The following is a 14,023-nucleotide window of genomic DNA, read 5'->3' on the forward strand; positions in this document are numbered from 1 at the left end:
AAGTGTAAATTCATAATGACAAAGAGAAAGTCACTAAATACAGAAAATAGCAGAAAACAATGATCCTTGCTCTGTATTTCTTTCCTAGAAAAAATAATGCAACATTTATTTTTAGAAGGGAAAATCTTTTGAATGATTTAAAATAAATGTTGAATACAATAAACCATAAATAACTAAACATGGGAATTTCCTCATGAGGACTTCCCATGTAGCGTATATTCAATCCAATTATGAAACAAAAAACTCTTGCAGTGCTTGTGCATATACATTTGGGTATCTGGGGTGTGCTGCCAACATCAGGAAATATGTTATTCAATTAGCCATTCGTATTTGGCTCGCCTTCACGTACTCCCATTAAACATTGAAGCATGTAAACATATTTTAGTAGAAACCCAGAATACAAGTATGAACCCAAAAATGTGTTTTGTTATCAATTATTGTGCCAACTCTGTCCAAAACTGAAGTCGACTCGCTCTCTCCTTGGCAAGACATGACCTCTAAGACGCTCTCATTCCAGTACTGACACCCACTCTGCATCGTTTCACAAGGTCAGGCTCTTTCAGGGAACTGGGATCGTTGGATGCCAGAGATGTTTGAGGTATGTCTTAATCTTTAAAAAACAACTACATGAAAAGAATGTGACTTTTTTAACTCAATAGATGTAACTAGAGATAGAACTCTTTTCAACACATCTCCAGTCATCAATATGATGGGTAACATTAGCTGTAATGTTTGCAGAAATCATCCATCTTTATTTAGGCATTTAGATTCTTGAAACCTTAACTATTTATCCCTGGAAGTAGACACTCACTTCCAGACACTAATTTAATTTCATGTTCTGGTCTCACCAGCGATGTCAGAGACACACCACACCCACACGTGATCTCTCTATTCTTCCATTGAGATAATTGATTCATCAATTGAAGATAAAACAAATGTCGGAATCAGAGCGCTGTGAACCGCAGAATAACTTTGATGCTATTTACAGCACGCGCACCTAGCTGGCACACAATGGAAACACCTCGGCATGTTGCAGTTTTCACGCCAAACTGACATATGAAATGATCTTAGGGTGTAACTGACTTTTTGTTCATAGATTCTTTTCTCATTTAAGTTGTATTCCCTTTGAAAGGTTATGATTTATTTCCTTTTTACTGAGTAAAGAGCATTTTGATCTCGGATATCAATGTATTCTTACATGTAGACTTACATTTTCAATTTGATTATGATAGCCTCGATGTTTTTTCCTTTCATTTATCAATAAGTAATAACATGTGCTTCTATGTAGATTGAATGATTGAGTTTGATGTTTGTCAGAGTCAGCATCAGAAAAAGGTTTTAAATGCAGAAACAGCCTGTATTGTTGTTAAAGGGACATTCTGTTAAAAAAATGATAGCGCGGAATCTTCAAAGGGAGGTGTGAAATTAAAGAACAAGCTGTCTGAAAATACGATTGCTTTATTCAATTATTTGAGAATGAGTAGTTGTCTCCCATTTATGGACCAGGTTAAAGAAGCGCAAAGAGGTAGGAGAGAACAAGGAATCGGGGTCCGTTGGGCTTCTTCGTCCTTTTGAAGGTCTTATCGGGAATTTTAATTTTTGACAATTTGTCTTTTCTTTTACTTATTTTTACATTATCCATTCTTGTAACCTATTATCTTCTTTTTGTCTGCAAAAAAAAAACATAGAACTGGTTTGTATTTTGTACAAGTCCAGTCTCTGAGGCTGCCTTTGTAATCTCCTAAAGGCAAGAGATCTATTCCCCTGAGGCTGACAGTAGTAAATAATTGGACATACATTATTAATGACATACCTGCTGCAAGCTAAGGTTAAAATGGTGTTGTTCAGTATTATGTGATTTACTAACTTGGTTGGCTCAGATTGTTCTTGATGCTCTGCTTGTGTATCTTGTATGATGTTGCAGTGTGATTACAGTGCTTAGACATTTGCTAATGTGTTTTTAGTGAAGCAATAAAGTTTAGTTGTATCTAAATTGCATCTAAATTGAGGTTGTTATAGGGTAAGGGTTCTGAAGGTTCCTAACCACGGGGTTCTTCCTCCAGTGGTGCCATTTTAGAGCGGGTCCATCCTGGAGTTCTTCCAGTCCTCCGACACCTATTGCTCACATACATGAATACATTGATATCCAGATATTAAGTAGGCCCAATTCTGAGCCCGAAAAAAGCGATACGGCCGTGGCTTTACTGTATTAAGTTATTCAGGCTCTGGTCCCAGAGGCAGGGTAAGTCCTGCATGTAGATTTTGGGGTGCGTCACTGAACCCGTCTTCCAGTGCCTCACTCACAGGAGGGCGAATTAGTTACGCAGCTAGGCTGCACTCCTTTTCACATGATATTATATCCATCTAATGTTCATCATGACTAGGGGCTCGAGCATGCAAGCGAAACAGAATTGTAAGGAAAAATGAACATTGTGTCCCGAGGCCACCACTAAAATTCTGCACACATAGTTGCTTGTTCTTGTTCGGACATAGATCAGAAACCCACTCAAAACTATTTGACTAAATATTTATGCTGCACTTTTGTAAAAAGAAATTGAGGAAAACGTTTGCAACAAGGACTTTAAAATCCTGCAGCACTATCTGGAGGTGATTCAACTTCATTTCTCTCTGCCATTATGCTGACAATCCTGATTTCAAAGAACTTTGGGCAGCTGCTTGACCAGACTGAAACACACTCTTCTTGGTCTGATCGGTCATAACTTGATCAGAATGTGTGGCCTGGCTTCATGGCTCCTTTTTGGCCATGTACAGGAAGTGCAGAGGTAGATGAGCTAGAGGGATGAGAATTCAATTCAATTCAATTCAGTTTATTTGTATAGCCCAATTTCACAAATTTGCCTCAGAGTGCTTTACAATCTGTACACATAGACATCCCTGTCCCAAAACCTCATATCGGATCAGGAAAAACTCCCAAATAACCCCTCTAGGGGGAAAAAATGGAAGAAACCTTCAGGAGAACAACAGAGGAGGATCCCTCTCCAGGATGGACAGGTGCAATAGATGTCATGTGTACAGAAGGACAGATTTAGAGTTAAAATACATTCAATGTATATGACAGAGTGTATGAATAGTTCGAAGTAGGCGTATTCCACGATTGAGACCTCCAAGATCCATCTGGCAGAATGTGCTCAAGAGAGGATGAAGAAAATTAGGTAGGAGAGTGAAGTAATAGTATGAATTGTCTGGCATAATGTGGCATAAATGGAAGCTGTTGATGATGAGTATTAATGATTTCAGAAAAGTTCAGCCAAACATGCACAGGCAGGGGACAGTGAAGTAAGGCAGTAATGGATGTGGCTGGTTCTCATAAGTGGAGGATCTAGTTGGACTGCAGCACGTCGCCTAGGTTCCTGGATATTAAAAATTAATGACTATCTCAGTGATTTACGACAACACAAAGACGCTGAAACCCAACCTGTGTAAGATGGATGTCTAGGAAGTGCTAAGAAGACTGATGGTGGACTGCAGGAGAGCAGGACGTGGGAACCCGTACCCCCTCCTCTGGTATTTCCTGTGGGTCAACACGGCAAAGCTCCATCAATGCCTCAGTGTTATTGAGAGTCGTACGTCATTTGAACATTGGACGATTGTTAGGCTGGATAGAAGTGAAGGGCTCTTTCAGAAAGTCTGAACTCCACAGCCTCCCTGTGATGATTACCCTCACTTCAATGTTCTATTACATTTAACCATAGCACTCAATGCTGGGGCGGTGTAAGGGACATAGCCTTACAATTGCTTTCCACTTTTTTTTTTCTTTTTCTTTTTTTTTTTTCTTTAATTTTATTTTAAGACAAAAGACAATACATAGACATAACACCTAGAGGACAATAAACAATGCAGACGACAAAACAATGGACATAACATCATAAAGTCCGAATATTTCTGGGGGAAAAAAATAATAAAAATAAAAAAATGGAAAAAAACAACAAAAAACAAACAAAACAAACATAATAATAATTAGAAGGAGAAGAAGAAAGAAAGACAGATGCATGTGTACATGTGTATATGTGTGTGCGTGTGTATTTATGAATTAACTAATAAATAAGAGGAGTGGTGTCATGTTTGTAAAAATATAGTGAATGATGACCAGATGTCGTGGTGTTCTGTTGTATTGTAAATGATAGATGAGGTGAGTTGTTCCATTGAAATATATTCTGACATTAAATTTTTCCAGTGTAAGATATGTGTGTTATTCCTTGATTTCCAGTTCACGAGGATTGTTTTCTTGGCGATAGTTAGGGCCACGAGAAGTATTTTGCAGTTTGTTTTGCTCAGGTTTATAGATGAGATGTCTCCCAGTAAACAAAGTGATGGGGATAATGGGATGAGGCAGCCCAGGAAAACAGACAGTGACTCAGTTATTTGTTTCCAAAAGTGTTGAACTGGTGTGCAGTGCCAGGTGGCGTGAATGTAACTATCCTGAGTATTTTGCATGCAATGTGGACAGATATCTGTAGTGAACCCCATTTTAAACATTCTGTGCCCAGTGTAGTGAATTCTGTGAAGTATTTTATATTGTATTAGTTGTAAATTTGTATTTTTGGTCATAAAATATATATTAGTACAGATTTTGCTTTCCACTTTTGAATACAATGGTGTGTGTATCTATTTACATTTGCCAATTTGGTCATATTTGTGGGCATATGTACTGTATAATACAGTATATGTATACATTAGCTTATTGGGCGATATTTTGGACACAGATGTTGTTTAGCAATCGGTGGGATAATGTCCTCAGTAATAAATTCTCTTCAGTTTATGTTGTATTGCCCAAAATCACAAATTATACTCAGAGGGCTTTACAATCTGTACACATACGACATCCCTGACCTTTGATCTCACATTAGATCAAGAAAAACTCCCAAAGAAAAATGATGATTAGGCATTATGTGAGGTGCACAGGGTCAATATGTGTAACAATGAGCAGCCAATCACATTTAAAATCCCTTTCACAGGGAGAAAAGGGAAGAAACCTTGAGGAGAGTAAAAGAGGAGGATCCCTCTCTCCCCGGATGGACAGAAGCAATAGATGTCATGTATACAGATGAACAGTGTTACAGAGTTACAACACATTCAGTGAGTATGACAGAAATGTCATTGATCTGTGTAGAACATGTTTACCCGGTGCTGACCGTCACTTTCATTGGTTTAAATTATGCCGGCGGCAAGTTTATATATGATGACAGTAATTAAAGTTAATTCAGTGATGACAGCCAACCATTAAACTTGGCTTTTGTTCACCACACCCGTGTCCCCTTTTCTGTTCTCTCTATCTTTGAAATGCTTTGTAGAATAAGAATAAGAACACAGTTTATCGTAAATGTATGTGATATCGATTCTGACATTCAACAGCACAATGTTTTTCAATGTGTAACGTTAGCCCACTCCTCTGAGGCAATGTGTTTGCTTCCATTCTTTCCTTCCCCTGACAGGCTCCTTGTATCTATTTAACCCTCCTGTTACCTTTAGGGTTAATTTGATCCCATTCAATGTTTAATGTCGGTGTTCTTTCGGGTCAATTTGACCCCAGGCTGTTTTTCACTGTCAAACATCTAAGAAATATCAACTTTTTGATATATTTAAAGGGCTATTTAGCTAGTCAACAAACAAACATAAAGTACCTCACACTTAAACTTGGGAAACAATATTAATTCTAATCATTTTCTGCAGGTTTTAATTGCTGGGGTCAAATTGACCCCGAGGGTAAACTATGTTAGTAAATGTAAAGGTAACAGGAGGGTTAAGAAGGCCGTACCGATAGCGCCATCCGAGGGCAGGGCACCGAGCCTCCAACTATCCCACGGACACATTTAGCTCTGTCAGCACATTTTCTCTAGTTTGCACTGCTATGTGCTGCCTGCTCAGGCATCGCCATGTTGAGAGGAAGTGCACCTCTGACATTATATTCTAGAATAAGTCTCATGATCAAGTTTGATTTTGTGACCAAATAGTTTCATTTTAACAACGGATTTCTACCTTCCAGTCACTTTAATATTGTTAGGTTTCTTTATCGTTTAATTAGGCTCTAAAAAACTGCATTGTCTCAAAAGGAAACATCTGGGCTAATTTTGTCACGACTGGGTTGGTTTCTGAAAAGTATTGGTTCAAATGATACGTCATTGTAAGAGCATGAACAAAGAAGCTTGGTGTTCATTCCCATCATGGTCCCCTAAAGCTGCCCAGTCTGGGTGCACTGCACTGTTTCCCTTCAACATCTGAAGCACAGGAGCTCACTGGCTGCAACTCCCAGTCATTATCACAGAAACCTTTATAAAAATAAAAAAAACATAGAATATTCGTTATTTATATCTTTGATTAATTCTGCACAATGTCTATCTTTTCATTGGTGCAGAGATGATATGCCCACACTGAACACTCTGACACTCTGAAGTTGAGATATACAGACTGTGGAAGCTGAGTCAGAGAAAGCAGCAGCTTTCTTTGTCCCTGAATTATTTAATGTGGCTCATCGACTCTAAAACCTTCATCTTCTCAACCAAAAGTCCTGCTGTAGTGGTAGCGCCGGTCTGAGAGGGGAAACGTACATAAAAGCGTTGTGTGTCACCCGAACATGTACCGGGCCATACTACATGCGTGAGCCAGACATGTGCGTAGATCAATATCTAGGACCTTTTTCTTTTTTTTGTCAACTGGGTCTCTTCTGGGTCTTCTATATTCAAAGTTTTGCCTAAAATAGAAAAATGTAAATGATCTTTTACCGGTATATTGACATCATACCAGGAACATTACTACGGATTGGTTGTAATAAATAATATCAAATATTTTTATTTTTAGCTCCATATCAGCAACAAAAGTCCTCCAGCGTCTAAGATCTCTTTGTTTGTAATGAAATGAAATGTTCTGGCTCTTCTGAAAGGTGAACTCCATGTAGAAAGGTCCGCACACACATGAGAGCTCTTGAAAAAAAGGCCACAATATCGGTAGGCCCTTGTGTCCTTATGCCCTTGTGTCCTTGCGCCCTTGTGTCCTTGAAACCATCCATTCAGACGTGTCAGGCTGTACATCTTTAGTCAAAGTAACGAGTGCTAGCTGGAGAATGAGTACTTCTCCTCATCGCTTATGAGTCCGATATGAAAATCAGGCTGGGCATTGTTAAGGACAAAAATCAAAATGACACAGGCTTTTAAGATTTCACTGGCCTCATATAAATATATAATATAGCTAGCATATACAATATTGAGAAAGTCTGACATTTAAAGCATGAAAAAAAGAAAATCATTTTCTTGCACTTAACGTCATGAAGACATGTGTTTGTTAGAGAAAGTGAATTATTTCAATGTGTCTCGCTCCCAGTGGGTCAGCGTGGTCAGTGTTCATCAGCGCCTGGTACCGGCTCAGTCTGTGAGACATAAAGGGGTCCAACGAAGACTTTCAAATATCCAGTTATGTTTGATGGGTGCTAAATTATGAAAGGCTGCATGATAAGCTCCGATGTTACTGGTTTTCTGTATTTCTTAACTGAGGACTCATATATAGCATTTCCTCTGCTCTCTGTGTTGGGAGTAAGATCTCAAACTACAAACACACAACACATAAAGCAAAGTCAGACAGCAGAGCAGAGGAGAAATAGAAGTGAACCAGGGAAGAATTTCTCGACTTGACGGCAATAAAACGTTTGCGAATAAAAAGCCAATATTTCCTCAATAAACCTGTTCAACAAGCACACAAAAACATGACCTAATTATCTAAGTTAACATATTGCAAAATGTATCGAGCTAAGCTTCCCAGTAAACATCTACTACTTCTTAAAGATCATTCATGATTCATTATGACTCATAAACAGACACAAACTCATACCGTAAACATGATTTAACATAATTCAGTATCTTGACGGATATGGAATATCAGATGAAAAGGGTCCACATTAAATCAGATCTGTGTCACATGAGAGAAAAACTCTAATTGGATTTTGGCCACATTTGTTTGCAATGTGAACAAGGGATCCCTGAAAAAATGTCCACCTCCACTTCAGTGTGAAGCTAACCATAATAGAAGCTTCTCACCGGGAATGTGCTGCATCAGCGTGTCCTCAGACATGTCCGCTTGCTGAAGTCGCTCAACCCAGAGCTGCATGATCACGTCATGAGAAGAGAAGTGCAGCGGCTCTCACATTCTCACTTCCCACTGCACGGGAAGCATTTCAACTGGCACCCTCCTTCACCAACGAGGGTGTCAATTCTAGTGTGACTGCACCTTTACTGGCAGGGGCCCGTCATCAGCTGGCTCTCCACACTCTGGCTTACGAGGCTAAGTGAGGGTCAGCCGCACATTACCTCAACCACCTCTGGTGCTAATCTGTCCACCTGGGAGAGGAGCCACAGGGAGGCGAATTATAAAGGGGCTGTCAGTGCAGCCAGGGACACTGAGGGGAGGCAGTGGCCTTCAGTCCATGCTCCCAGACCCCTCCTGAAACAGCAGCAGCCCAGCTGTGACAGACACTTGTGAATGCTTCTCTTTGGGAGTGTTGGGGGAGGGGGGGCTATCAGCCAGCCATTTGTGTCATTAAGTTTGAGTGGCGGATCTCGCAGGGACAATAGTCATAGAGCAAAATGATTCACCAAGTGCTCGCGAAAGAAAAAAGGCTTCCGAGTCCGATCGCTGAGGCTGACCCGAATGATTATCGCCATCCAACATCCGACATTTTAGCTTTTCGAGAAGTACATATGCATCACACCAAAAATCCCAAATAATCCATGAAATAACGAATAGTAATCCCACATTATTCATGATGCATCATCATTAATTATTCGGAGTTATTCTCAGACGGATAGCTGTTTGTCATGTCGAGGCTGTGTATGTGTCAGTGCAGGAGGAAGAGATCAAGAAACAGATTCCTTTATACAACAGTATGGGCTATAATAAATATATCATGTATATTAATATGGCCTACATGTGAACACATTTGTCGCTGGAATTTACTGATGGGATTGTCGCACATTTTGCGGACGCAGTCGTGTAGTCCTTATCCTCCATGAGACGATAACAGCAAAAGGGAGGAGGAGGAGGAATACAGTTAAATTCACAGGGCGTAACGGGATGCTCAGCGCGTAAAGACAGAGGGCAGACGGGTTTCACTTTGACAATCTGCCAGCAGATTTGACTGAACGGTGAGAGAGAGCTACACTCTTCAGGCGTCACAGAGGCTCTGAACAGGTCAGTCAAGGACTGCAGTGGAGAAGAAACTGGGCATAAGACATTGGCAGGAAAGGAAATTAAAACAATCAAAAACTAGAACGGGCACTCGGTAGAGCGCATACCTTCGCATATCACAAGATTGGGCATTGAATTGTGAAAATGTTGGCATTAGTTGCATGCCTATTGGATAGAAATTGACTGCGCTATGGTAAGAAGAAGATTTTGACCTTTTCATGACCTTGACCTTTGACCCGATCGATCCCAAAAGCTAATCAAATGGTCCCCGGATAATAACCAATCATCCCACCAAATTTCATGCGATTCGGTTCAATACTTTTTTAGTTACACGAGTAACACGCATACAAATAAATAAATAAATGAATACACGGCGATCAAAACATAATCTTCCGCATTTTCTATTCGAAGGTAATAATGTTTACCTGAAAGCACGGCGAACTAAACAAACAAATAATTGGCTGGAAATAGTTTTGCACAACCTTTAAATATCATCCGTTGCTCAGTGACTGCTTTGTGTGCAAATAACACATTCTTGTCCCACTGATTGAAATATTGCAATATTTATGTGTACCTAATATCACAAACTGGGGATATGTGGTGGCATTTCTGGATAAAAAATGCTGAATTATACATTTTCTAGATTGTATGCATAAAATGGAACTATGCACACACGACTGAACAATCTCCACTAAAATATAAATTCTGGAGGTTAGTTGGACCAAAGTAATATACGGTATATTACTGCTCTGCGCTGAACTGCAGCCGTGTCATTGAGGATGGTTTCAGCGGCACGACAGCACTCCATAACATCTCACTCGGCGGGTGGCCGTTAGTTTGGGAAGCGCTTGATATCGTATCGGGTCGCAGTTTTCCACGAGCGCCTTTTAAACGCCAACATCGCGCTCAGTTAATTGTGGGAAGCCAAAATCGTGATTGTGATTAATACTTGTTTAGTTGTGGAGCCCTACGGATACAAATACTGGCAACATTCCAGCCAATTTAAATCAATTGTTCACCAAGAATCATGGACAAAACTCACAGTCCGGCTTAAAATGTGGTCTCAGAACTGGCATCGCCTTCTTGTCCCTCTGACTGGTAATCAATGCTTTCTTTTTCTTCATCTAGTGGTCTACATTTCTATAAAAATCCACAAATTAATCAAAGTAATTTAGATTTTGAAGCTGTGTTGAATGATGCTGATTAGTCTCCCGCTCACATCTGCTCAAGTTCCCGTTGGCAGTGGCTTTATTTATGTGAGAATGATTCTGCTTTGTGTTGCCCTCGACTGTCTGAATAATACCGCCCTGTAGAAATGAAGTAGCACCCTCGGAACGTTGCCAGCGACCGGAAAGCACGCCGATCCAACACATCTTTCATTAAAGCATATTGCCGGGATCGTTGTAGTTTCCCTGAGCCTAAACGCATTTAACCCTCGAGGAGCTCTCAGATCAGTTTTGGACTCCTGATCTGAGAGAGAAAAGACAACTGCGCCCAGCTGGAATAAAACCTCTGCTTTGCTGACAGTTTACCCGCAGAGTAATGTCACAAACCATGTGACGTACTAACTTCCAAACCGCATGTATGGCAACACGGCATTCATCAGATGTGTGCATGTCAAACGCAAGTCCCGAACATTCTAACATATTTGGAAATGAGTTGTCTCTGACAATGATACAGTGTCTTCCATATCCGGGCCTGTGTCCTCTTCTTATTGCTTCCTTTAAATCAGAGATGAACACCACAGTGTCGATCTAACCGGCCGCCCATCCTTTGCCTCTTCTGGTGACGGGGGAGTTAGTGAGGCTCCTCACAGGCGAGGCAGTGGGTCCTCACAGCATCAGCCCCGGGGGGGTGCTCCAGCACCAGTTAGCTGTCAAATGTGCGGACAATGCGATCGTATACCAGCTCCACGGGCCCCCTTCCAACCTGCCGGGAAGCCGAATGAAAATGGCGTCCTTTCATTTCTCTGCTGCTTTCAACAGCGTCCAGCCCCTCCCGCTTGGGGAGAAGCTCGAAGCCGGCATGGTTTCCTTGATTACGGCCTGACTGGCTGCACTGACAGCCAGCGGTTCATCTTCCTCCGGGGCAGTCTATTGGATACACCGAGGAGCAGCACGCCTGTATTGTCAGCCCTTGAGTTCACTCTCCGAACACCTCTCCTTTTAAGACTCAGCTCAGGGTCACGGCAGCTCAACAAGTTATTTGAAGGCACCTCTATTGTGCGGGGCGCAGGTTAGGGCGAGTAAAGGAGACCTGCTGCCAAAAGAGTCCCGCCGGCCGCTCCAGGTGCAGCCATTTGCAGCGCAGCATCAGCGTGACGAAGGAGCAAGAGGTGGATTTCTCCCCTTCACCGTCCAAAATGTGGCGAGTGAAAGGTCGGGTTTCGGTGGATCTGACCGACTGCTTAACACGTTCCACTAATGAGTGGAAGCCAGTACACAATTCTACCTCGAGACATGATCAAAACACTGTGGCTCTGAGGCTGCACAGAGCAGAGGGAGGACAAGGACAGCAACTGTCCACCCCCTGTGAGCTGGTGCAGCTACTGTATGTTGCATGATCGGTCTTCCACCCCGTCTACCCGTGGCGCAGAGGCAAGCTGTTCAGCTGCCCCTCCGTGTCAGCAGTCATTAAACCGTGCAATTATTCTTGTCTAAATACCTCGTATCTCAGCCGGCTCGGAGCCAGCTGAACTGCACTGACCCGCGTTGACAGCTTGAGGATAATGTGGAACTACATTACCGAGGAGTCACATTCATATCCGTACAAATGTCTGCTTTTATAGCGAGCGGATTGTAAATCATACTTAAGTTCGCAGTCAATTAGCATCTGTAGCACCGTACAGATGTGTGCTACTGTTAAGCATATGTTAAAAATCAAGGCGTCACATTGCTTCAGCCTCACCGCCATGGACACACCTCCATTCTTTACACTGTTGGCCTTTCTTGATTGTGATGCTCATTCTATCTTTTCTTCATTGATACACTCTACCTTTGCTTCTGATCACTACAGTTCCCTGTTATTACTTTCTCCATTACAACACGATAACTGTTACTAGTATGGCCGCTCTGACATTGACCTACAGTCTCCTCCCAGCACTCAAAGACAGGTGAAGCTAGTGGATGTAACAGGTCCAAGTATATGATGGTTTCTGTCTGTACCTGATAAGGCAACTCTTTGTACACTGTGTGTGTGTGTGTGTGTGTGTGTGTTGTGTAGGTGTGGAGCCCTATCTCACATATTTTCACATTGATTGTGAACTTGCAGCACCTCACCTGGTCTATTATTATACAAGGAACTACAGCAACCCTACAGCATGATTTAAAACATAGGAATCAGAGTGAGGAGAGAGAAGATAACGCAACACAATCAAATGGGAGAAAGACACACAGATGAAGACTGTTCATATATATATATATATATATATATATATATATATATATATATATATAAATATATATAAATATATATATATAATTATATATATGTGTGTATATATATATATATATGTAGATTCTCATAGGACTTTGATAGTAATTATATAATAATATAGTGATTAGTGATTTGCTACAAACTGCCAGAAAGAGAATCTAGCCATTCTAAACACTACATGAAGTGTGACTAAAACAAACCAGCCCTGCCATTTAAATCATAATTGCATTTGTATCACACACTTCAATCAATACGTACACAACCCCTGCCGGTGCTGAATTATAGTAGCTCCGCTCCGCGCAGCCAACAAGACCTTAAAGCAACCGGATCAATCACATTCAAGGGCAATGAACAAGAGAGGCTGAGCACCGACTTCTGCACATTACGCAACTTCCGCATGACGCGCGTGCGGTGCCCGCACTTCTATCAGGAGATAGACTCATATTAAGAAAGCCCAAACAAAGATGCGCGTTGTTCCATCAGCTGCCCGATGACCTTTAGTAACTCCTGGTCCGCTGCTTGCACCAACAGCAGCCCGAGAGGAGATGATGAGCGCGGTGATATGGATGGAGTGTTATAGACTTACTTTAAGACGGCGCTGTCCCCCTGTCTCACGGTGATGTTGTCCTTTAATACAGAGTCCCCGCTCCTGGCTGGAACTCCTGCAGGTACAAGTAATAACAATTTAAGTCCGAGGAGGACGAGGCATTTCCCCGGCACCGCCAGACAGCCACAAATCCTCATCATCTGCTGTCACTGCGCAACTTCCAGGAAAACTTGAAAACCGTCCGATATTCCGTGTTTGCGTCTCTGGCTGCGGATCGCGGGTTCGACTCCACACAGCGAGATGCGGTGTCGCCTTCTGGAGCCGCGGACGACCTGGTCGCGCTCCAAGTAAACAGGCTGTGGTTACGAAACCCTGTCGTGTCGATGGACGCGGGAAGACAACGGTGTCCCTCCAGGAAACTGACTTCGGAGGAGAGAAATGGAGAAATGCGCACCGTCTCCTCCGCTTCAAACTGCCGTGAAATGGATGCTCTCGGAGAGATCAGCCAAGACTTGTATGTTTCCTCTCTTTTCCTCTCTCCCCCTCTCTCTCTCTCACACTCTCTCTCTCTCTCTCTCTCTCTCTCTCTCTCTCTTTTTATTTCTGTCGTCCGGGTGAGACGGTGTGGAGCTCTAGTATGTACACATTACGGCTCATTTCGTATATTTTTTTGTATTTGATAAGTAAGCTACAGCTCCTGAAATTCTCTCTCTCTCTCTCTCTCTCTCTCTCTCTCTCTCCAGGTAGCATCTCTTGGAGGTCCTTAAGGGTAGTGTTTGATTGACACATGCAAATGGAGTTTTAAAGCTCACTCCAGCAGTATTAGTTATTATAACTAAAAGTACAGTG

At 41.8% G+C, this 14,023-nt stretch overlaps 1 protein-coding gene across 2 annotated transcripts in view; it reads right to left on the reverse strand.

Moving 5' to 3' along the window:
* Positions 1-13,638, reverse strand: part of opcml (opioid binding protein/cell adhesion molecule-like) — a 169,792-nt gene extending 156,154 nt beyond the window's left edge. For both annotated transcript variants that reach the window (XM_056444040.1, XM_056444030.1), the window contains exon 1: positions 13,214-13,638. In XM_056444040.1, the coding sequence (XP_056300015.1) occupies positions 13,214-13,374 (161 nt within the window). In that variant the 5' untranslated portion in view covers positions 13,375-13,638. The remainder of the gene's footprint in view (positions 1-13,213) is intronic.
* Between the last annotated feature and the right edge of the window lie 385 nt (positions 13,639-14,023).

Source organism: Pseudoliparis swirei, chromosome 3 (genome assembly GCF_029220125.1).
Source record: "Pseudoliparis swirei isolate HS2019 ecotype Mariana Trench chromosome 3, NWPU_hadal_v1, whole genome shotgun sequence".
NCBI lineage: Eukaryota > Metazoa > Chordata > Actinopteri > Perciformes > Liparidae > Pseudoliparis > Pseudoliparis swirei.